The sequence below is a fragment of the Poecilia mexicana genome, unplaced genomic scaffold (assembly GCF_051168715.1).
Source record: "Poecilia mexicana isolate PSO_F unplaced genomic scaffold, ASM5116871v1 scaffold_11, whole genome shotgun sequence".
Lineage (NCBI taxonomy): Eukaryota > Metazoa > Chordata > Actinopteri > Cyprinodontiformes > Poeciliidae > Poecilia > Poecilia mexicana.
Genome location: NW_028263380.1, coordinates 14095943 through 14121664, shown reverse-complemented (window position 1 = coordinate 14121664; position 25722 = coordinate 14095943). Strand labels below are relative to the sequence as shown.

The following is a 25722-nucleotide window of genomic DNA, read 5'->3' as shown; positions in this document are numbered from 1 at the left end:
AAGGGTTTTTACTGGGCACTTACAAAATATTTTTACAGTACTTACTTGTACTTACATGGATCAATCTGATTAATAAGGTGTGACTTATTCAGAGTTTGCACAGAATCCAAAGGCTGGTTCAAGGGCTCTTATAATACCAACTTGTATTATGTGCAGCTCTTGCAGAGTCTTTTTTTCTTCTTCTTCTTTTCTCTTTGTTTTTTTTTGGGGGGGGTTTACATGGATTTTTTTTTTAAATTGGGGAAAACAATCCTTCACATTGTTAACAAGAAATGACAGCGCCCCAGGCCAATTAAACCAGTGGGACATAATTCTCTCCATCTTACTGTACCCACACCGTGGGGTAAGCCCCACTCTTGTTTACACACTCTGTGCAAAACTATTAATTAGAAGCAGCAGATAAAGTATATTCACAAGTATGTCAAGTATTACCCATGAACAGACACACACGGGAAGAGACAGGCTATCGTGAAACAGTGCCCTCTGCTGGAATATATTGCATTAACATCAAGTAGAGACAGACTTGTTAGATAGATCTGCTACAGTTCCTTACATAAGTCTCAAAATAGATTAATTTTATCCAGGGAAAGATGGAGGTTGATTCAGTTACATAACTTTATGTTTATTCTTATCTTGGTACATGTAGTTGTTGGTTGAACAAAATCCACTCAACATAATTCAAAGTCAAAGTTTTTATGTAAAGAAAATTAAACACTGCTCAATGCACATCACAAAAATAAGACAAATTATTACTTTTTACCTTGTTAATGTAATTTAAAGTCAAAAATGGTTCTTTGGTAGACCAGTGTTCCTTAAAGTGTGGATATAAAGTTCAATATTGATAATGACATACAAAGTAGGGGATCTGAAACAGTAGGTGGACTAAAAATATAAACATTTAAGATGAAAAATATGTATATATACGTGAATATACTACTTTGGACTGTTGAAGTCATTTAGTTGGTATTACACTTTAGCTTAAGTGACATAAAATTGTGAATGTATGTCAATAAATTATGTCAGTTTAAAAGCTAATGCCACTGTTTTATTTTATTTTTGTCAGATTCAGAGTTGACCAAGAACCACTGTATTAATGCAGCCAGTAGTCTATAAAATTTTATTAAAAAGTCCTTTTTAACTAGTTTTTAGAATAACAAAGGAATGTCAATGTATAAAATATCTACAAAATGAAAACACTTTTCCAAATATATTTTAATATTTTGTATTTATATTAAACACACACATTTTATATTTTTTTCTATAAGCTATTACTTATAACGACATATGTTGATATATTACCCCAATAATAACAATAATTATAATTATGATAATAATTAAAGACAGTGGATGAATTGTCAATAATAATAATAATATTGTTGTAATTTTATGACTATATGGACACTTATTTTCTAGTTACACAATTATCTCAAGCCATTAAAACACCAATAAATAAATGAAAAGCTAAAGTTATTTGATTTATTATTATGTGTTTTATTAAACTGATATAAAATCACTTTATATGCACCTTAACTAGCAATAGCTGTATGTAATTATAATTTTATTGGTCAGAAACAGGACTAAATAAAGACTAAAGTGGTCATGTGTAGTGTCATTAGTGTCATCAACAGTATAAAAAAAATCAATAAATGTGATCAATTTAGAATTAAAATTGCCAAGCTTCTCTCATGAATATATATATATAATATGTATATTAGCATTTAATTAATATTTATTCAAGAATATCAGAGAAGAATAAATTTGTTAGAATAGCATTATTATTATTATTATTATTATTATTAATAAAACGTACACTTCCCGGTTAATGTATTCCTGTAGAAGTCATATGACCATCGTGGTCACAATGCTTTAAGCTAAAGAGGGGAACACATGTCGGCATTTACAGACCGAAGAAAAAAAAAAGAAAAAAAAAAGCAAAGTCAAAAGATGAAAAGCACGCGGAAAATGGGTGCAGCCTTAAAATACAAAGGACCCCTTGCAGATCAACAGCACCCCCGTCTCCCTTTAAAGCCGTCCCCCTTCCTCCCCCCTTCCCTCTCTGTCTCTCCAGCCTCCCCCCGCTCTGGTCGAGGTGCATTGTGGGGAGGAAAGTCGTTGCCATTCGACCTCTGCGGGGCCTGCGCGGACGCAGCGAGAACCCTGAAATTCATTATGCGTTTAAAACCTTTATTTATTTCCGCATAACCTACATACTCTCACCGGGAGGGCCAGGCAGGGGAAAGAAACGACGGCGGGCCATCTCTTTCGGGGAAAGACATCGCTTTTAAATTCACTGTTTATTCGCTGGAGGGTAGACACTGTTGGGAAAGTGAAGATAGTAATATTTATAAAGAAAAAATGTCCGGTGAGAGAAATCGCAGGTCTCTGGCTTTCCGAGGAGGTGGATCAGCTGGGTTAACGGGCTCCAGCGGCATCGGCGGGGGGAACTGTAACAGCTGGGAGGCCCCGGCCTGTCAAGACCGACATTTTAACGGGAATAGGCCGGATCAAGAGGAGGACAGGGATCTGGGGGCGAAGGGACCGTCGCAGAAGAGAGTGGAGGGCGCTGGGTCTGTCAGCGACAGCACGGAGCCCGAGGCGGAGGAGGAAGAGGACCCGGAAGGGGGCAGCTGTGCAGCCGGGGACGGGGACGATCGTGCGGGCTCGGTTGAAGGAGACGACGGGTGTAGGGAGGGGAATAGCTGGACAGCGGGGAACGGTCCCACCAACAACACTGAAGAAGGACAAGAGTGTCGGGGCGTTGCGAAGGGAGGCGAAACTGGTTCCAGGAAATCTGGGGTAGAGATGAGACCGCAGACCCTGCTTCAGAAACACTCACGGTTCCACGCTTCGTGGCTGCAAGAATTCCCATGGCTCAAATTCTGCCAAGAGACGGGACTCATGTCCTGTTCTTGGTGCCACAACATTGCCACTAAAAACAGCGACGAGCTCGTCAAAGGGAGCCGAAACTACAAGCGGGCCTTGCTGCTGAGACATCACCTGTCTTCCGAGCACGGTAGAAATGACCCCACCAAACAGGTAACGTTAGCTGGCTCCGCTTCCGTTTACCTACATAACATGAAATACCAGTCAGACAACTGTTAAACTATCATTTCTTTACTTGTTTTATCGTTGCTTTTTTACGTTGAAGAACTTAAAATATAAAGCTAAGGCGAAAATTGGCTTTTACCTAAGCTTCCCAATCCCTCCCCCTGGCTAATTAGTTAGCTCCAGCCTTCTAGCTTTAGCTAACAGCTAGCATAGCTTTCTAGCCGCTTAAGGCGTTGCTGTCAAGCTAAAGGTAGATGGTCATTAACGGTGGTGAGGTGCTCCCATAACAGTGAGTCACTTAAAGATGGTTTTAAGAAAACATTTCAAGGTTTAGAATGAACTGTCCCTTCAGATATCAGAGTAATTACACCTGCTTCTGTTTGACACCTGCTACACCAAGAGGTTGAGTCTCAGAATGCATCGTTAAAGCAGCACTTTGATTCACAAATGTAAGGCAGTAATTGTGTCATATAGAATTTAGTACTATTGTATTGGCTCTTGTGTTGATTGCTAGCTTGCCTAGAGGTCAAACAATGGCAAGGGCTCGACCCTGACAGCCTTTGGGGAACCGCACCCCTTACCCAACCCCCCGCCTCTCATGCTAACTCCACTGCCTTGCAGTCACGGGTGACCTTTGGCGCATTTCTTCCTCCACCAACCTCCTCCTACTCCTCCCTTCAGGGAGCTAAATTAGAGGCATTGTGCGAGAATGACCCCCCAAAATCCATAGATGGTGTCACTTGCAAGGCTGAACAAGAGGCTGGGAGTAAATCATGCTGGCTGGAGCCTGATGACTTGCTTTGCCCACAGGCGACCTTACAACAGGGAGGAATCAGTGAAATAGATGTTTGTAATCAAGTAGCACAGCATCACCTGAATCATCTTATATCTATACAACTGGACTTTTTGCCTACTGTTTATGGAAATCATTAGAGATGCATTGATCAAGCTTCCAATGACATTACCAGCTTGTTTTCTTTGAAACAATAAATGTAGGAAGAGGTGAATTTCTGATGTGACTGCTGTAGTCAAATATATTATTGGGTATGCAAAATGTGAAAGGCTCTGGCTCAGTTTGCCTTTTTGCCATTGGTACCCCAACTTCATAACCAGCATTATAGCTCTGCTCCTGTAAATATTGTTCTGAATGAATTGACATAATCGTAAATATTGCTAGAAGGTCATATAAAACCTTGATTAATTTGTTTTTATTTGAAAAATGTTGAATCCATACCTGGTTGAATCCATTCCTCTCATAATGGAGTCGCATAACCACATTTCCTCACAAGTTGATTCAGAAACAAAAATCTTAAAAGTCTTGTGTGCAGGTAAAAATGGGCAACAATAAACATAAACAACTCCCTCACACAAAAATGCTCGCATGGAGTTCGCCATTCCAGTTTATTATTATTATTATTATTATTATTATAACAACCATCTACTCACTGACTTTGCGATGACTTCTTTTTTATATCAGGCTATAAAGATTACTGACCATAAGGGCGAGGGAGGTAGACGGGAATTGTCAGTATCATCATTTGAATGTTGTTAAAGAAAGTCAAGACGTTTTAATAGTGTAAGTATTTATTTGCTGATATGCATGAGGTCTTTTTATTGGTTTTCTTAATTTTATTAGAGCGGAGGCAGCACATCTACAGCAGATTTGTTTGTGATGTCCGTATAAACAAACTGCTCGGCTTGAAACACTGGTTCACCAATTAGTGCCCACATTTTCTGTTCCTTAATCATGGTCGCGTACAGCCTCATGTACTGGCCTGAGCTGTCAGGAGAATTAAGAACAGGGTCCTATTTGACTCTAATTTGTGAGCAGAGAGGATTTCACTACTACATTTAGTTCCCTTCCTTTGTACACGCAGTTGCTAATCAGAATTACTTAAAGTCATCCACTAACTTGTACACATCTCTAATTGGTAAGGAGAGCAGTAGGAGTGGATTAGGGGCTTGGTGTGGCTTTTCCCTAGCAACAAGGACCCCAGACACCACTAAGGAGGCTGTTTGAGCTACAAAGTCCGGTTTCTGTGTTTAGTTTGTATGTACAACTTGGTTAGCTGTGTAGAGTTATTTATTTCTGATCTGTGTTCTTCAGTTCAGAGCTCTCATAGGGCCGCTTCTTGAATATGATAATAGAAGTCGTAAAGCTTTGTGAAGCAGCACATTAAAGGCGTTATGAGACGATGTCTTGTTCTCGTCACTCATTCCTGATGTTAGTCAGGCCTCTGCTGCATTTGTTAAAGCTAACTCAATTAGCCTCGGTACACCCGGGCAGCTGTAGTAGATGTGGGTATCCTCAGAAAAAAAGGGGGCTGTTGTTCTTAATTCTCTCCGTGCTGTCTTATGCTTCCTATGCTACTTCTCTCTGGTGAGAGGTTACAGCAGGATGAAAGTAGACCTTGGGTGTCTGAAATCAAATGTTTTGATCTTAAATGTTGAACAGGCAACAGTTAAGAGTTTTGTTACAGTTCCCAACAGTTCCCATTTTGTTATATATGCATCATGTCATGATGTACTGATGTACTGTTGCCTCATTTTTCCTCAGAAGAGTAATCAAGTATGTGTCAATCCTATGCCAGTGCCCACTGCTCACAGACCTATGCGTTATCGCCTTCTATTTAAACTATTTAAGCCGAACTATGACTGTGTTTCCATTTCTACCATATGAAACAAAGATGCATTGAATTGTCACATGAAACTTGCTCCAGTCCTATACAACTGTTCTCTGCTTTCATTCTCCGTTTTTTTCCCTTTTGTGTCACTGTTATGCTTTTCTTTACGTTGTTACTAAACAGACAATTAATGAAATATGCTATGTTGGAATGAAAAAAAAAAATTCTTTATCACTGCTTAGCCGATGCCTATCTTTTTCTTGATCTTAGTGTGAAATGAGATCATCACAGTTAATTCTCAGACAGGAAATTAAGATATTTTCAGAACTGTTAAGTAATTTTCAACCCCCCCACCCTCCCTAAATTTGGTTGTGACAAACGCTTACTCATAATTGCAGCGTCTCCCCAAATGGGGAAGGAGACACACCCGGTGGAGCCTAGCAGATAGATGGGATGTTTATTGGGGGCCACAGGTCAGGGGGAATGGGTGGGGTGAAGCCAGAGGGAGAATTCTTCTTGCTAAAAACCCCCTTTCTTGTGGCACCCCCACCATAGCTGTTTAGCGTTTTCGGTACGCAGGGAGACACTCAGAGCAGCCCTCCCACACCTTGGGCCAAATGCACACTGCGATATTGTTCTAGCATCTAAGGGACAGACGGGCCGGGCGAGGAGGAGGGGCCAGGCGTAGCGGAGGATGCAGTAGCATTAGGCAAAGAGCGGTGGAGATGGCCTCTGGGCTGGGCTGGTCACGGGACAGGGTGGATGCTGGGTGGGTGGGGGTACGGGTGTGCATTAAAGGTAAACAAAAGTGACTCCAGTGGGTCTTTATGTTGCATGAAGACAGGAGTCGCATCACGTGGTTTTGTTCATGGTGTGTGTCTAAAGGTTTTTTCATGCATCTGCTGGCCTTGGTACTTTGTGGATTGTTTGGGTTTGCGGTTTTTGAAGTTGTAAATTTCTTGAGTGCTGATACACTACATTGCTAAGCTTGACTTTAAAGCCATCTTGATTCATTTAATGCACCTGTAAATCACTAGACTTTTGGCAGCATACATTTGGCTTTGCAAACTTTTCTTTTTGACCTACATCAAAGGACTTGTCTTGCCCATCTCCTCTTGGTTTCTGTTCACCTTTTGCAATCTCTGGAACAAATAAGGACTTGGCAGAGGTTGATGTTGTCCCTCAATTCTCTCTTGGCTTAGTTAGGTTTTGCCTCCAGCATCTGCTGCACAGGATTGGTCTGCTGGACTCTGTAGCTCTCAGCTCATACGTGGCACATCTGGAGAAGGGATGCTGCCGCTGATGAGGCCAGGATGAAGCAACCTATCCAGCACCCGGATAGTTGGAATTTTAACGTTCAAACAGAGAAAATCTGTGGGAAGTTAAAAGTTGTAGGTGCAGAGACCTGCAAAAAGATCTCCCATCTTTTAGGTTATATTTCCCTGTTGCTATATGATTGGTTAAAAGCTTGTCAAATCAAGAGAAGAAGTCAAAATGGTAACCTAACAAGTATAATTTAACTCAAAAGGCTGTGTGGCTCTTCTTGATTTACTCGTGACAAATTTCTGATCTCTTGTTTTTGTAAACATTTGGCCTGCCAGAATCAGTTTTTAGCAGATTATATTTTCTCGTTTGGAACTAAAATTGGATAGTTAAAGATGCATCTGCTGTGAGTAACCAATAATTATTTTTGATTTGGAGCAGAAGCAACACATTGTTAGGAAAAATATATATTTTTTTAAAAACATGAACATAATAAATAGGACTTTGTTTTTACATGCTTCATACTTGTAGCATCTTATATTAGTGATAGAAACGGATTTTAGCAGTATTTCTTCTTACATTCTTTGCACTGCACGATAATGAACTCCTGCCCTGAAGAAGGCTGACACCCACTTATCTCTACTCTGAGGTTTTCAAACATCTGCTAACATTTCTAAATTCATTACGTGTGACGATGGTCATTTTGGACATATTTTCACAAACCTTTGTGATATGTGATGATAAGAGTGACTTACGAATCTTTCCATGTAGTCACAATCCCACAAAAATAATTTTGCTCTAAAAGCAAAAGAAATGACCACCAAGCGTATTTCTTTACAACTGTCCTCCACTTGTTGCATCTCAGCTACCATTAAGTTCATTTTTAAAAACCACACTGATACTGAAGATGGCTGACTTTCTTCTTCCCACAGTAACAACTTCCCCATGGAAGAGTGTTATTGATGCCTGTAGTCTTAGCCTTTTCATACGGTGCATTTACTAATCGGATAAAAATCTGATTTTGAGTTCCTGACTGGCCAGGCAAGCTGCAATATTGCCCACTTGTGTTTACCAGCTGATCTCTGTGCACCTTCACTTTACCACGCAAATATATTCAACCTTAGTACTCAGCAGGGTGGATGTACCCCTCCAGAGGCTTTGATGTGTACATCATAGACTAATTTCTCATCCTCCCTGCTCAACCTCTTAGACTCACCCACATGCACCACGGCTCTTTTCTCCATTTGTCAGTGGGAGCTGCTGTGTAATAAGAGAGTTGAGTGCCAAGCCTTTTTACAAAGGCCCACAGTGAGTGGACAATCAGCCTCGGGGAGAGCACAGGCTATTGTGAATGCTAAAATGGGGTGACCCGACAACTCCTCTATTGCGCTGGCTTTCTGTCCCCCTTTGCTCCACATCGTCTCCTCAGCCTGTGTTTTTTTTTTTTTTTTTTCCACTCCGCTCAGGTTTTCGCTCTCTCAATCCCCGTCCTTTAGTTCACGTCGTTAATCTGCGCACCAATAATTCTCATCGCTCTCCTTTTACCTTATTTTGTCATCTGTGTGTGACATGTTTATTTTTCTCCCACAAACCCTTGCAATCGTTGTCTCTTAATAGTTTCTTTGCATTCTTTTTAATTATTTATTAATTTTTTATATCTACCACCCAACCTCCACTCACTCCATCTCTCCCTCATTCTGCCTCTCATTTTATTCTATCCCATCTCGCTCCATCTCTCTACCCCCCCCCCTCCAGCTGTGGGAGAGGATGATAAGCCCCCTCACCCCCCCATACAGCCCTCTGTGCCCAGGCTGCCCTGGACAAGAGCTGCAGTGTGGAGGGAGTGGGGGGGGGGGTAGGTGGGGGCTGGGTGGGGACCTCTGAGAAATGGATTTAATCTGAATTACCCGGTCCGAAGCCCCAGCTGTGTGTACGTGTGGGCAGCCTGACTCCAACCCGTGCGTGCACACGCGAGCGTGCGAGGCAGAGATGGTGGTGGGTGGGGGCAAAAATGCAGGGCCAGAGCAATGTGAATTATTCTGGATTAGGACATCTGCTGTGCAATTCGAAAATGAGCCAGAGATCTACGCTCTGCTTGTGTGTGTTATGTCGGAGGGGTGGGGGGGGAAAGCCCAAAACAAAACAAAAAGCACCTTTATGCTCTTCAGCATTTAAAAACGTTTCTCTATTGTTATACCGGGACGCTTAAAGGGCTCACCTCAGCCCAGCCTTTTGTGGGTTATAATGATGTATTTACTGAGCATGTGCATGTATGTGTACACTGTCTTCTGCTCCCTGTCATGCTGGCTCTTTGCCCTCCCCCTCCCTGCTGTATGAATACCCGGGTGAGTGGGATGTTGCAGAGTAGGTCTATGCTTTGCCAGTTCTCCTCCCATTCAACAGGCAGGTTGTGTTCTTGTATCTAATGCATGTATATTAACTGAATTGTATATGCAAACGACTAAAAAAAAAAAAAAAGTAACTTAGGAGCTGAAGAAGTAAAAGCTCAAATATTTATTGAACTCAGCCTGATATTTCCCAAGAGAATGATCCTTATTACCACCTTAACCCTGTTCTCTCACTTGCTTCGCTAAATTCAGCGAGTCTGTACATGTTCCCTGGTATTTTGGGAAACTTATTAAAATATTTATTGACGCGTACGTACCTGAAAGACCTGACGTACGAGCAAACGGCAGGTTATATAACTGCTTAATAAAGTCTTTCGTTGCATGTTTTTTTATCTGTCGTTATGAGGTTAAAGTTTGTTTGAGGAAACAATTTGATTATATGGCTGTTTACGAGCAAGCCTTAAGTAATGTCTTTCGCTGCCTCATTCCTACCTGCCCCCCTCTTAACAGTAGCCTGTTGAACCTGTTTCACCTCTTTGAGGCAGGTGCAGTGGTGTCACACAGAGAGTCAAGGGGATGTGTGCATGTTTCCACTGTATATAAACAGACGGATGAAACCTGTTTGTGTGTCTGAATTTGTGCGAAAGTTGAGTAAGGTGTAGCAAGACACGTACAAGGTGTCAGAGAAGGAAATACACAAGATTAAGATCACGAGAGCAATATAATTTAACTATTTTTTTCTTAGAAAAAAAAAGAAAATCCCCCTTTTTTAACAAATAGAAATTTTACAATAAGTGATTGCTATTTAATATGTCGCTCTAGTTTAAACTGTTGCCACAAACAAAGGGTTGTATAACTTAACTGAGTGTTGCTAAGTCAAATTGTTAAATTTAATAATGTAAAAGTATTAAATATCTTAAAATTTCCCATATTATGTCTATCACCTCACTCTGTTATGTCTTAAAATTATGATTCTACCATTAATTTATTTTTTTATTTTGTTTTTAAGAAACATACTTCATTCTTTGTGTTTTAGCCATGGTTCTAGTTCAGCTCAATTTTTTCTTGTTACTTTTTCTGCAACCTTCTCCTTCCTCATAGGAGAACGCAAATGTAACAAATTTTGGTTTGAAGCATTTGGCCCAAACCAGAGTAAGTCAGTGTTATGAAGCTTACTGAAGTCTTTTTTTTTTCGTGAAGATTTAAAGTCCAGTAACAAATGTGTAAATGCAGGAAAAAAGCAAGTTATAAAGTTACCAAGTTATTCTTTTGTCATTATTTCAAGTTTTCATTTTTTATCGCAGGTGTTTTAATTCTCTGAAACTTGCAGAAGCTCTTTAAAGGGCTTTTGTAAAAATCCAAAAATAATTTAATGGACATACCTAAACCTGGTATTTAAACACTGAACGGCGATTCATTAAAAATTCATTTGGAGATTTTATGAAACCTTTTTATATGCCGTCTCATACATAGATTCAGGGTGTCAAATATAATGGACACACCTTCCTGTCTGGGGATTATAACAATACTCATTTCTTGAGACCAACTTGCATGCTAGTAGGAAACATGCAAGTTTCATGGTTGGACTACATTGTGAGGCAACATGTTTCTATTTAATACCACGAGATTTTGCATATGTTGTTTTTTTTGCCCCCACTAATGTTTTGTTTTCTTCTCCCTTTTTGCTATAAGGAGACTGTGAGACCATCGGACAACACCAGCCCCTCCACTAACTGCTCAGAGGACGACTACCGCAACAAGCCCAATGAAAACTCCTACTGTTACCAGCTACTACAAGAGTTGGACAAACAGCGCAAAAGTGGCATCCTCTGTGATGTGAACATAGTTGTCTCAGGCCAGGTGTTCCGCGCACACAAGAACATCCTGGTGGCGGGCAGCCGCTACTTCAAGACTCTCTACTGTCTGACCAAGAGCGAGGCGCAGGACCAAGCCACTGTCACACACCTTGATATTGCTGCCGTGCAGGGCTTCTCGGTCATCCTCGACTTTCTCTACTCCGGAAATTTGCTGCTCACAAGCCAAAATGCCATTGAGGTGATGACCGTTGCGAGTTACCTCCAAATGACGGAGGTCGTACAGTCGTGCAGGGCTTTCATAAAAGACGCCCTGAATATCAGCATTAAGCAAGAGGCTCCTGACTCGGTGGTGGTGGACTACAACAAGAGGCAGACGGTGGCCAAGGAGGGACAGAGAGGGCTGGACCGGAAACCAAGCAACTTTTGGGCCACGAGTATCCTGTCCAAGCTGTCAATCAAGGCAAGCGGCAACCAAGGAAAGGATGCAATTGAAGAAGATGATGTTAATGGCAGGGTAAAGGAGGAAACCAGTGACATAGAGGTGACGGCGGCCGGGGTCGAGGGCTGTGCCCTTGTGACCCCTGGGGCGTCTGGTAACTGGACCCACCACAATGAAACCTCATCTGACTCAGCAGAGACCAATGACATGCGGGCGGCAAACAGCCAGACGCAGGTCTTCGTCTGGAACGAGCCGGTCGCGGGGGGCACCGCGGCAGCGCCTGCCGCAATAAAGCGAGAGGCGACGGACGCTGCCGCGGGAAGCGGGCGGCGAAAAAAGCAGACCACCACAAGGCGATTCGTCTACAACTTCCAGCCAGAGCCCGAAGAAGGATTCGATGAAGGGATGTTCATCCAGCCGTCGGCCTCCTACCCCAGAGAGGACTTCTCCTCACTCTCAGAAAATGCTGGTAAGGCGTACATTGGAGATCTAGAAAGCATTTCCTCGTGTTTACTGTTGTCATTTCACAACTCTGATTGAGATATAGCCTGAGTGCGATTATAATGTGAAGATTATACACTGTTAAGCCATAACCATGTGATTACACATCTAATATTGAGTAGGTCAAAGTAGCACCGAGCTGTATGACTCAACAAGGCGTCTGGATGGTATCTGCCTCCAAAGTTGTCATCAGTTCCTTCAGTTCTGTCGAAGCTCTAAAGTGGGGATTTGATGAATTATACTTGTTTAATTAATGATTTGTTGGATTAAACTTTGTTTATCCTAAAACCAAAAAAACCCAAACAGACTCTCATCAATTTGAATAAAAACATTAGATTAATCATTTCAGCTTCTTTTGTTGATCTTGTGTCCATTGTCAGATACTTTAGAATTTTACAAGCCTAAATCTGGGGGGAAAAAAATAAAAAATCAAAAATATTTGAGTTTCTACAGCTTATTTTGTTTATTGTATAAAACTTAAATTTCTGAAATAATGTTTCCATTACATCCTTCATCCTTGATTTTCCCATTAAACAACTTGAGTTACTGCACTTTGTTGGATTAAGAGTCTGAAAATTAGAAATGTTTTGCTCTTTGTCATATCAATAAATGGCACAAATCTTATCAGCTAGTGGAACTGCTCCGATTGCATATCAGTGGGCCTTGACTTTCTTCCCCGTGTTATCGGTTTCACCAGTTGTCTTACCTTGGATCACAGTAGCTTAATCTTTTTACATAAATTACTCTTTATTTTTACTTCTTTCAACACACGAACCTCGACAGCAGGTTGCTCGCTTGTTGTTTAATACGTCAGACCCGCTGCCACTATGATGACAACAGTTTGTTTTTCACAAGTTTGTTTGTTGTCACAATGTTATGGCTGATCTGTGAATGAGAAGCTGTGGATAGAGACAGCAGGGAAGGGAGGGCATTCAGTTTAACGTGCTTTGCATGTGTAAGTAGCCTCTAGCACATAAGCTTCTAGTACCTAAAGATTAACAATGGACAGGGTCACAGGAGGGTCAGAGAAGAACTTCATATAGAGACCAATTGTAATAACTTTTCAAACTGACCTGTTTTGTGGATCTTTTTTTGGGGGGGCCTGCAGATGATGGAAGAATTTCTGAGATGTTTCAGGAATGTAGGGATATAAATAATCAGTCGATGCGTTTGGGGGTTTTCTAGAGTGACTGGAGTTTAGCCATAAAAGTTCATGTTAGGAATTTCTACTCCTACTCTGTCACAGTGTGCTTCCTATTTACTCGTGATGCGTTGAGATTGATTCTGCAAACATGGTCAGGGGCTTTAAAGAGAGCAAGTTCCTGTGTCCAGCAGTGACGTTACCAAATTAGCTTGTTGTTTATCTGCCATATGCTTCATTAACTCTCCTGGCTCATCTACCGTTTCTACTTTCCATTGACCGGTTTTGTTAAAAAAAAAACAACAACAACTTATATTTACTTATTTTTAATTGGACATTATTGTATATCAGGACTTTTCTTATGGAAGTTATTCTGATTGGAGTTATTACTACTCTCAAAGTAACTAATAACATGTGATATCAACTTTTTTTTCTCTTATAAACTGCCATTGTTCATTGCAGAATAATTGTAAAAGTTTGACTCAAACATAGCTAATCAGTACTTGTATTCACCCATAAAGAACTGCAGTGTCTTGCAAAAGTATTCCCACGCCTGACTTGTTCATTTGCTGGGACTTTTTGCGATAAAGCAACACAAAGTAGTGCATATTTCTGTAATGGTAGAAAAATCTTACAAGGTTTTGAACTTTTTTTTTTAATATAAAAATCTTGGTGATAATCTGAAAAGTGTGGCCTGCATTTAATTTATCAGTGTCCCAAGCTTTGAACCTCTGCTAATCGATCATCAGAAAATAAAAGTAAGGCACCACTGGAGACCTACCAGGACATGATGTTCCATGTAAACAGGCTGGGCAGAGGGAGCAGAGATTATCCCATTGTGGTGAAGTGTGGTAGTAGCAGCATCATGCTGTGGATTACTCCTTTCAGCACATAGACTCTCCTCCAGTTTAACTGAGCTTGGGAAATTTTGCAAAAAAGAATTGGCAAAAAATTTCCATCATTACATGTGCAGATTGGGCGGACTCAATACGACACGCTTTTCCCAAAATGTTTTTAAAAACCACGGATTTACTTTCCACTTCACAAATACACTACTTTGTCACGTAAAATAGAATACTGAAATGTGTTTTAAAACTGCAAAATGTGGGAAACTTCAAAGCAAGACACTGTATGTCTTTAGACGTTTGCTCGTTTGCTGGGTTTTTTCATCCTCACAAGTCTTCCAGCTGCCCTGTCTTCAAGTTTAGGCCTTTTTGGGTGACAAAATTGTTCTTTTCCCATCGTTTTGTCAGTTTACCTCTTCCTCCTCCCCTCCTAAATCTCTTAATCTATACATTGCTCTACTCATTGTTCCCTGCATGTGCATCCAGTGCTGTGCTTTTGATAATCTCCTGGCTCAAACCACCTCCTTTTGCTGGTCCCATTTAGCCCATAATGATATCATATATTAGGTGAAGTGGTATAGACAAGCGGAGATGTGTGTGTGTGTGTGTGTGTGTGTGTGTGTGTGTGTGTGTGTGTGTGTGTGTGTGTGTGTGTGTGTGTGTGTGTGAGAAAGGCTGTGCAGAAATGGAGAACTGCTTTCAGTGTGTTTGAGAGCAAAGGCCTCCCTGATGTAGGATAATGAAGGAAGCAGGGGAAACTGTTGCTCCCCCAGGCCTTCCTAAATGCACTTGAATGCTCTTAGTGCCTCCAGCTATGCGTGTGCATGAAGAAGTCCAGTGTGTTGTAATGGTCTAGTGAAAACACCAGTAAAGTTTGCCAACTCCTCTGCTTTCTATTCTCTACACATCTTTGTTGTGCCACTTTATTTACCCACCTGTGCTCGTTTTCCCAAAGAAAGCTACAGGCTGGTTATCAAAGAAAAACGCGTCTCTTACATTTAGTTAATTTTCTCAGATCTTGTTCAGTTTAAATATAGCCTCATGCTGGGAAGCTTAAACTCTGTAAGACACTCGACTATAGACGTAGATGGGTTTTTGTTTGTTTTTTGTTTTCTCAAAAGGTGGTTTTGTTTTCAAAGTTGCAGAACTTATTTGCCACAGTCTTGAACATATGAAAGCAGGGTTGTAAAACAATTAGTGTTTAGAACCAAGAGATAATTTTAGAAAACTTTACTGGAGTGGTTTTATTTTTAGGATCAGAGGAGTGTCTGTTCTCCTTCTTTAAATACATAATTCAGATTTTAATTTTTTTGAAGCAAGTCCTCTGGAGTTGTTTTCAGGAGTAATTCCTTTATGTGGAGTAGAAGGATCTGTATCTATGATGTGTTGATATTGACACTCCAAACTTGAACTATTTTTGCTGCTTTGAATGCTTATGATAGTTTCCAGTGTCAAAAACAAGCATAAGTAGTAAGAGTGGGTCAGAGTTTGTGTGTGGGATCACAAGTTTGTTGTTTGTAGATTAAAACCTTTGAGTGGAAAGTGACATACCAGTTTCAGGCGTAATTTTGAGCATACTCTGTTTATAACTGAGACCCCTGGACATTTCCATCCCCATTTTGAAAATACAAGCACTTTTGATCATGCTTTTGGCTATACGTTGTATTCCGACACTGGTTATTGTTTCATACCCAAAGAGAACCAATGATTTGTATTTGTTCAGTGTTGTTTATGCTGATGAATCATTTCTAGATCTGCAAAGAAAAATTAAGCTTTTAACATTAAAAATGAATGTATTTTTCTGTGGTTTGATTTTTGCCAGCTTTCTAAGAATCATTTTTGTCCCTTCGTCCCTGTAGTAGGTGGTGTTATTATCCAGTAGTGGGTGAAACATTTCATGTCAGGATGAACTGTCTTCCATTATCAAATAAAACACTTTACCACAGTGGAGGACAGTTTCTGCCAATCAAAACTCTTCGCAGCAAACAGTGTTTGCATAAAAAAAAAAAAATGCAGTGATGATATAAGGAATAAAATAATGTGTTTTGCAATATTGCAATTGTACCTCCTGAATTTTTGTATTAAATAAGAAACCAGAGCAATCTTCTTGAAGTGTTATATGTTTTTTGACCCGGTTAGAGTTCACCCTTCCAGAATGTTAAAAAAACCCCTGTAGTGCTGAACTATTCATTTAGATTTATCTATAAGTGGTCCCAGGGGTCTTTTTGCCAGCCACACTGTGTCATGTTGCTTTAAACAAGATAAGTGTGACCCTACTCGGCGTGTAAAAACACCCACACACACTCTGTGGGGATTTTGTTAAGCTCGATCAAAGACGTTGAAGCGTATCGTATATTTGCCGTGACGGTTAGCTCACAGCAATGTAGCATGTGGTAATATTTGTTTTTCTCACTTTCCCCCTCATGCAAAGGGTAAGTAACCTTCTGTCTAGACCCATGCATTGGTGATAAAAAAGACTCGAAGGCTCAGTAGTACTCAACATGCATGTGGAGAACTTGTAACCCACTTAATGCTATTTTTCAACCCAGTTGTCCTGTCCCATTTATAGACATCACGTTACTTGTTTGTGACAGCATTTCCCTCTCTCTCTCCTTCTCTCTCCATCTCTCTAGTTTTCTATTGCAAACAGAGCCCATTTATTTATTCCTACTGTAGAGCAGTCTCATGTTGTCTTAAAATGACTGAGAATACATAAAGTTGTGTGGATGTGTCGTCCCTTCTACTGACGGTGAAAACTGTTCACTGAATCTGATTGCTAAAGCTAAATAGCCCGGATGCGTGCTTCCATCTGAACCTGTGAGTATTTGTGCAGCGATATTAGTCGTCCCAGTTTCCCACAGTGATGTCACAATTTGGGCTTTCATTTGTGGCTTCAGTTTGTTCTGCGCTGCCAGGCCCTCAGGATGGAAACACAGTGGCCTGAATGATGGCATTCTTTCTGATGGCATTCTTTCTGCATCTTTAAATGCTATTTTTTTTTTTTTTTTTTACAGTTAACACCAACCCTCACACAGTTGCATCAGACAGAACACCAGCAGCAGCCTGAGGGCATTCTCCACACTTCTTTGTTTCTTTCACGTTTTAAGAAAGGGGGAAAAATACCAGTCCTGTCAATTGATTTAAAAAAAATAATAAAAAAATCAAGTTAATCACCCTAGTGCTGTAATTAATCACTGTGAAACATAGAAATTTTCAAAACCTGTTAAATGTTTTATTGACTCGAACCAAACATCTCGGTTCTCTTACAAGAAATTGTTTTGTTTGACACAAAATCTAGAAATGTTAACTATCAACTGGTTGTTTTTTGGTGGACGGTTCTTCACTGTTCCAATAAGTAAGCTACATACTACCTTAGTTTTTACCAAACATCCATCATGATGAGTTTTTGTTTATCTTTTATTTTTAAGAATTTTTTTGTGCTCTTGCGGCTTTCATTTTGACCGTAATCTGAAACATAGGGACGAAAAACACACAGCAAAGGAACAGAGGGCAGGATTCAAACTCTGGTGCGAGTCAGGCTGGTGCGTTCAGTGACAAATTTTGCTGCTCCACCACCATCCTGCCTCTCCTTGCTCATATTTTCACTCACATTTGTGAAGCGCAGTGCAAAACCGTGTAACGTGCCGCTTTGAACTAGGTAACCTTCTGCGGCATACAGGCTTTTAAGTCAAAATTGCTTAAACTTTTTGGATTAATCGCACGCATTAACATACGACGGCGCTAGAAAATATGAACCTGGCTGTAATGATTACGCTAGATCTTCATAGAGGCATATCCAGATGATATTCTCATATTTGTTTTCACTTAGGTTCTGCGTCTTTTGAAGTTTCACCTCCCAAAATAACACACAGCAGTGAGTTTAGAGTCGCACTGTAGCGTTTACAAACAAGCACAGCTACGAGTGCTTTACAGGATTAAAGTACTTTACTGTCACTGGCTGCTGCTCTCGCTGAGCGCTCCTACAGCACACAGCCAGCAGGTTCTTCTGTCTGCTCCAAGCAGGGCTGTTGGATTGTTTTAAATGATTGTATCTGCACAGGCACATAGAGCAGGTGGGCATTTGCATGAACACCAGCCTCTAAAGTGCACACACCCATGCAGAGTAACTACCCCCCACCCCCCACCGCGGTCCCAGAGAGGTGCAAAGCTGCCAGGGGCAGTCCCTTCATTTCCTAATCCACTCTAATGCACCAGGGCTGTCCTCACTATTCCAAATATTGACCCAGGGAGCATGAACGCACACACACACACACACTCACTCATAGGGGTGTGTCTTTAATGGGCTCTAAGCACTGATGCTTTAGGAAGGGTATACTCACACATCCACAGGTGCTTACAAAAGCGGAGTGTAAGACGAGCCGGTGTGAAGGCTCTACTCCGTCATCCTCTAATTAACCCCCACCATGCTGGAAACCTAGTTAGCTTGTTGCCGTCTTGGGAACCTCTGCTTTACATACAGTAGGCTTCTATGAGTGTCTGTTTGCCTCCTTTGTGTCGAGTGGGGGTGGCTGGCTGTGTACACAGAACATCGTGAGGTGTGCATCCCCCACAGGCTCTCACCCTCCTCTCCTCTCTCTCTCTCTCTCCTCCCCCTTGTTCCCCTCCTTCCCTTTTCCCAGAGCTGGCCAATCAGATCCAGTATAGCATCATGCAAGACTTACAGCAAGGGGAGTCCTGGGAGAATGGTAAGATGCCACTCTCTGGAGCACAGCTTAAACTGCCAACTAATTTAGTAAATAATGAAAGATTTTGTTAATGTGCTTCTTTTGAAAAAGGTTTGAGTCACACTTTTACACATAAATCCTTTAAACCAGGCTTTATACGTGTAGTTGATTCACCTGAAGAGGATTTTTTTTTTTTCCAACTAACGACGAGGTGTTTTCTCAGGGGAAACATGTCCTCAAGTGCATTGTTGGTTGTTACAGCAGAGCAAACAGGAACAGTGAAGCGTGAGCCTTTTCTTTCTGCCTAATGGTGTTAGAATGATCACACAATGCACAGGTGAAGCAAAAAAAAAAAATTCAAAGTCGTTGCAGTGCATGTCTTCTGAAAAGTGATGGGTGTATAAAAGCACCAGCATTGTCGGCTAATCCAGCTTTCCATTCACATTGGAATCCAGAACCGGATCCGGACATGACATCACACCGAACTAACCGGTGTTCCAGCTGCGAGTCACAATACTAGTGGGACTTATCTTTTGTTATCTTTCATTGGCAAAACAGTTTAAAAGGATATTTTTTCTGTGTTTTATGCAGTAAAAAAAAAATCAGATTTATCAAGATACAAACTTTCAGACATCCAAGTTAACAGTTTGTTGCTCTCTCTTCTGCAAGAGCCATTTTTGATCTTTAAGTCTTCCACGTAGTAGGAAAAACTTCCTACTTTTCCTTCCAGTCTGTTCAGTTCTCATTCCAGTTCACGTTTCTCCCAGCTACCAATTTGGAAATTGCGACTTCAGAGTTCAAACATAAAATGCTTGAAATGCCAACATGTTGCGACTTTTTTATACAGAAAGACCGGATGTCACATTAGTAGGGGTTCCCAGTAAAGTGACAGACGGGCCGAAGCGTTGAGATTCAAACCGAGATAAAAACAGACAAAAGAGGAACAAACTGTACAGTGAGGTCAAACCAGAGCGACACAATTTAAGAAACGTTAACGCGACCCTTCAAGATCACTTCTTAGCGCCGCCGAGTCAGCGAAGACATTGCAACTTTCCATGTAGCTTAAACGATCAGATTGCAGTTGATTCCTTCTTTTCAGCTGTTTAAAACCCACAGCCACACACACGAGGGGAATACACAGGTGACCTGCTTCTCATCAACCATCCCCCCTCCTCGCCCCTTGGCAAGCTACCTTAACAACGCCTCTGTTTTGCTCTCTCTGGCCTAAACAAAGGGCCCTGCCGTGTTAGCCCCTCTCTCCTAACAGGAAGACTATCACTGCAGCGTTTTCTGCAAATCCAGCTGGGGGGAGGGGGGGGGGAACAAAAAACAAAACAAGCATGCAAAATTAGAACATTTTTTTTATTAAATAAACATAATTATTACATAATAAACTGCTGAAACTTGGTGTTGGTTAGAAATAAGAATTTGTGACTTTAGCTTGTGCATAATTCAGTATCTTTTATTGTGTTCAGTTATATCGAGCTTCATAATTAGCACTAGGCTGCAGTTCCTCTTTCCGTGTAGCACACCGGTTACGTAGCAACAGCAACACAGATGCTCTTAATGATTTCATTTGTGCCTTTGCAGTTTATCAGACTTCCATAGTTGGAGCAAATGATGTTGAATGCATCTTTTCAGTTTGTGGGTTTTTTTTTTTTTTTTTTGCAGTAATGGTCACCGCATCTCTACTCTCAACTGATTTGATAAACAGGATATTGGTTCCTGACACACCCCCTTTCCTCATTAGGCCCTCGGATTGAAATGCAGCTTTTATGATAATAGTCTTGTTGCCTCTCAGCGTTATTGGTTGAAAGGAACTTCCCGATAACGCAAATTGAAGTTTCACAGACGGCGACTCTGGTTGATATCGTCCTCTGCTGCTCTGCTTCTCTCTCCTCAGGCGAGGCCTCACACCTAGCCCTCAATAAGCTCAAGTGCCCCCACTGTAACTACATCGCCAAGCACCGCCGCACACTCAAGAGGCACCTGATCATCCACTCAGGTGTGCGCTCCTTCAGCTGCGACATCTGCGGCAAGCTGTTCACCCGCCGCGAGCACGTAAAGAGACATTCCCTGGTGAGTCATCACACGCACACTGAACTCCGCCCCCCCGCTTCTCTCCTCCGTTTCGCCACCGGTCAGTGCGCATCCCCCGAACGCTGCCAAACCCTCCAGATTTTTGGCCTCTCACTTCATTCCACACCACCTTGTGTTCTGCGTCTGGCAGCTTTCCTCCAGGGAGTGAGTGCACAGGCAGAGTCTTTCAGACTCTTTATCAGTTCCCGTTGAAACAGGGAGTGAGGTAGGGTCACTCACAAAGTGGTACAAAAACGGATCGGTGCTCATAAGCCAAAAAGAAAAAAGGCAAAGATGATTGTTTCCAGGTATTAAATCTTGAACGAACAAACAAAGGCTCATCTGGATAATCCACAGAATTTAATAAGAAAAGACACTGTTATCTAAGCGTGGGCTGGTATGAGATTTTCCAAATATATCTTTGAATAAAAGGACCAGCTGTTGTAGTATAAAGGAATTCACACAATAATATAAAAAGAGACATAACCTGCAAAGATCCTTTTAGACAGGCTCTTTCCTGGGAAGGGGCTGCATGCTTTGAGCTTATTGGTCACACTCCAATAAAGAAGCCAAACCAGGAAGTGACTCTAATTGTATTACTGTGAAATCAGTTGACTTAATTGGCTTCTACCAGCTTGAGAATGTTTTATTGTTTTTTTAATGCATCCCTGTAAATAATTAATCTTATCTCTCACTTCCCATTTATTCTTGACCAATCCGTTACCAGCAGAGCTTCTGTCGTTGGCCGCCTCAAAACCAATTGAGACCTTTATTATTGAAATAGTTGAAATGTTACGTATACAAACAGTGACTTTTTCCTGTTTTACAACTTAAAGTTTACAGAATTTCCAAGCTTTGATTTTCACATGTGATCATCAACAGACCAATCACAGAGTGTGTAACTGACTTTAAAACATGCAAAACAAGTAAAAGACGAAACCAGAACGATCACGAAAACCAGCAGTTTTGCACTTTACTTAAAATTTGCATTCATCTTTTTCTTGGAAGGGTAAATTTATAGAAACGATTACAATCCCAGACAAACGTAGATCTGCAGTGAACAGTGCGTCTACTTATTTTAAGTGTTAAGGGGGGGAAAAATCACTCAACATTTTAGAGAACAATAGACTTTCTGGGTAATTTCTTTAACTAAGGTTTTGTGCAACTGCCAATTTTTTTGCTTGCATTTGTGGAAAATTTCTATGTAGATACTTTAGTCTGCAGTATAAATTAGGGAAAGATCCAAATCTTTTGTCCTTTAATTGGTTTTACTGCGAATAAAATCTACACAGTTCATAGTAGGGCAGGATGTTGCTTTACCGATAACCATCGTTTTAAAATGGGGTTAGCTTACAAATTGTCACAAATCGATCACAACTCCAATAACTTTTTTTTTTCTTTTTTTTTTTTTTTTGCAATCGTCCCGCTTCATTTTTATTCTCAGGTGCACAAGAAAGACAAAAAATACAAATGCATGGTTTGCAAGAAGATCTTCATGCTTGCCGCCAGCGTCGGCATCCGTCACGGTTCACGGCGCTACGGCGTGTGCGCCGACTGCGCCGACTCACACCAAGCCACTCAGGAGGGCCTGGAGGGCATGGAGTTTCCTCGCGACGACGACTTCGACGTCGAGGAAGCGGAGGGGGAGGAGGGGGAGGAGCCCACCGACAATGACCAATCAAACTGGGGCGAGTGCAACGCCACCGCCGCTCCAGACGAGGACTAAGAAATCTAAACAAGCTTGAGAAACAAATCTGAAAAAAAAGAAAAGAAAAAAAAAGTTGATGTTTAATATATATATGTACACAAAACCTAGCTGGTAAACAATCAACTCCAAAGTGCTATCAAACCTCGAGGTTACTTAATTGTGCAAGTACACAACAAAGAGATTATTTTTTTTTTTTTTTTTTTAAGTCTTGTTAGTATGGGAACTCCAATATGTACAGATTTTATTATTATTATTATAATGTGTCCAACTCTGGGCCCAGCGCCTATAAGAGAATGATTCTAATGATGAATTATATGATGAATCAGGTTTTTGGTGATGTATTTTTATTTCCTGTTTGTTTTTTCGGGGGTGCAAGTTGGGTGGGGTGTTGTAATTTTCTTTTTTTATTTTTTCGAGTTGAGGTAGGCCAATCATCTAAACAAAGAAATGTTAATTATTTAATTTATGAAAAGAGCTTATTATGGTCTTATTAAATGCAATTTTTTCTCTTTTTTCCTGTGTGTTGCTTGAGGCACACAGACGAAGAGCATTACTGTCCACAGGAAGAGTGATACTTGCTCTGCAGAGCTTGTTTAGACGCGCTAAATATTGTATTCGTTTCTGTTTTGTTTTGGGTTTTTTTTTTCCTATTTTCTTTCCCTGCAAAAATCTTGGAACCAAAAAATCTGTTTTGTGACTCTAATGTATCACAGCCATATTTATGATTAATTTAAAGAAAAAAAAGGGCTGTGATATTGTGCCAAACAGACCGCACACCAAGATTTAGCAGGAAACAAAAACTACTGAATATACTTAAAAAAAAAAAAGAAAAAAAAGACAACATTGGGTTTGTTGTTTTAAATAGGGTGGGGAAATATATTAAAAAAAAATAGAAAAAGAGGGGAAATGTTATTGCTAGCTTTATACAAATCACAGCGTCACAGTAACACTTTATTATTATTATTATTAAACAAAAGCATTTGACTTTCACTTAAAGCTTGAATTTTTGCCAAATGATGAAACGTTTGGTGCTGTAATGCTTGTCGCAGAATACTGGACCTACAGGCTATATATGATGTTTATAATCATAAAAGCTTAAACTGACTCAGTTATGCATATATAATCAGCTTAATCTATAGAACACTGTTTTGCTACGGCGACTATCAGGTATGCTTTTGCCATCGTTTTGAAGCTTTTTATTTTTAATTTAACGCGCGCACACACATACCTTTTTTTTTTTTTTTTTTTGCAAAACTACCAACTGTACTTGTGATCGCCATCTTGAGGACCTAAATGGACATCAATTACCTGTTTGTTTATGTTTGGTACTGAGGTTGAAAGCTAAAAGAGCATATATATATATATATATATTTTCTAATCACTTGAACGTTGGTTTGTGATGGGGCGGGGCTAGAAACGTGCAGAAATTTATGACGCGTGATGTTTTGAGTCTAAAACAACTCCATTTTGCATTTGTTAAAGTCAACAGTTTAATTTGTCTTTTTGAGTGTGTGTGTGTTTTTTTTTTTGTTTTTTTTAGGTCTGCCAGGTAGAAAACACTTTGTTCCACATAAAGTGAAGCTCTATGGCGCCTCATAGACATGCACTTACTTTTCATGAAAAGAGTTTTTCTTTTTATGCTTGTCTCTCCCCCAAAAGCGGGTCTGAATGGAACTATATAAAAACTGTTGTCTTTCTTCCAGTTGCATCTTTTTTTTTTTAATAGATGTCCTGTTTTTGTTATTTAATATTATATACATACACGTATATATATATATATATAGACTCCAAAATGCAATCAAGACTGTTAATTTCTATTTGTCCAACCAAAATTGTTTTTTATTAATTATTGTTGGAATATGATGTATGCGGAAAAGCCAGGTGAATACTTGCTTAGTGTAGAGATAAAAATAAAAATCCTTGCTCGTGTCTGTAACTGTTGAGATTTTTAAATGTTTTTACTCTTCAAAATCATTCACTTTACCTTGGTTTTATTTTATTTAATTTTTTTTTTTTCGTCTTTTCCACTTATGTTTCCTCCTTTGTTTCACCAAGCACACGTTTTTGTAAAGAAACACTGATTGTTTGCAGGTTTAAAGCTTGGAACAGCAGTATCTGTTCGTATGCAGTGGAATTATACAGTATGTACTGAAGTGCTAATGATACCGAAGATGTGTAACTTCCTTTATACGCTCAGTGGAAGAAGATATATTTTAAGTCATAGAGATATTCATCCTCTTTGTGTCACTTTTTACCTTCAAGTCACAGTGGGAGGGGTTATGTTGCGGATATATATATGTATGGATATATGTTGAGAATATATGAGATAAATATATATATGTATGAAGAATATATGGAATTAATGGAACATGGTCAGCCACAAACCTCCTGCTGTGGTGAACTTTAACCTGTTTGCTTTCTCCGTTTTCACGACGCGTGCTCGTTCATCTCACCATCTCTGTCATGTTTGTTCTTTTGATACTATTTACCATCCTACTGATTTTACTGTAATGAATGAAACGCAGAAGCTATGATGTATCATGATAGATTTTATGCTGTATTTGTTATACGGACAACAAAATCGACAAAAGAAAAAAAAATCCCACAAAAACAGAAAAAAACAAAGCAAAAACACTACAGATGTAAAGCAGAGGTTTTTTTTCCCAGCTGTATTTTTTTACGCTGTTGCAAAAAGAAAAAAAGAAAAAAAGGTTGTATTTTTCAACTCTTCTCTCTGTCTCGAACTTTAACAGTGATGCAAAACCCGGGGCCGCGCCTCAGTGCCCTTCTTTTCCGAACACGAAGCAAATTCAGGTTACTCTTTTTACGTTTTTATCAAAGGTTTTCAAAGATGGAACTACATTTTCCTTTTTTTCTGTCTGAATTGTACTACTGTTCCTCTCTATACTACATTTTACGAATAAAACTTTGATATTGCTTTAACCTTTTTCGTGCACCTTTTTCATTCAGTCTTCATGAAAACAACTGTTATTTGTTACTGACTTTAAAAAACAAAAACGAAGCAACGAAGTGCCTGAGCAGTCCATACTGACACAAAGTCCACTGTCTGAGGCGCAAATAACAGCTTTAACTGTGACACACCTGAGGTTGATACTTAGTAAACAGCTGACTGGCAGAATAAATCACACCACCTCCCACACTGAGTGGAAATGTAGCCATTTTTCAGATCTGGATGGATGTAGAAAGAAGATTAGTAGAGTACA

The 25722-nt window shown here is 40.2% G+C and overlaps 1 protein-coding gene across 2 annotated transcripts; it reads left to right on the top strand.

Annotated features, from left to right (window-relative positions):
• The first annotated feature begins 1623 nt into the window (after positions 1 to 1623).
• On the top strand, positions 1624 to 25441 carry zbtb10 (zinc finger and BTB domain containing 10). 2 transcript variants are annotated; one of them, XM_014997429.2, is made up of 5 exons: positions 1632 to 3036; positions 10976 to 12008; positions 18667 to 18732; positions 20615 to 20790; positions 22235 to 25441. In XM_014997429.2, exons 1-5 carry the CDS (start codon positions 2356 to 2358, stop codon positions 22514 to 22516), a joined length of 2238 nt encoding a protein of 745 aa, XP_014852915.1. In that variant the 5' UTR covers positions 1632 to 2355; the 3' UTR covers positions 22517 to 25441. The 2 variants fall into 2 exon arrangements, with proteins under 2 accessions (XP_014852916.1, XP_014852915.1); XM_014997430.2 differs by lacking the exon at positions 18667 to 18732 and having other exon boundaries at positions 1624 to 3036.
• Positions 25442 to 25722: the final 281 nt, after the last annotated feature.

What these genes read in the sequence shown, in the direction of transcription:
- zbtb10 (XM_014997429.2), top strand. Translation starts at nt 2,356, where the DNA reads ATGTCCGGTGAGAGAAATCGCAGGTCTCTGGCTTTCCGAGGAGGTGGA. An exon ending in GAAATGACCCCACCAAACAG is followed by an intron (nt 3,037 to 10,975) that starts GTAACGTTAGCT and finishes TTTTGCTATAAG; the next exon opens with GAGACTGTGAGACCATCGGA. An exon ending in AGGGGAGTCCTGGGAGAATG is followed by an intron (nt 18,733 to 20,614) that starts GTAAGATGCCAC and finishes CTCTCTCCTCAG; the next exon opens with GCGAGGCCTCACACCTAGCC.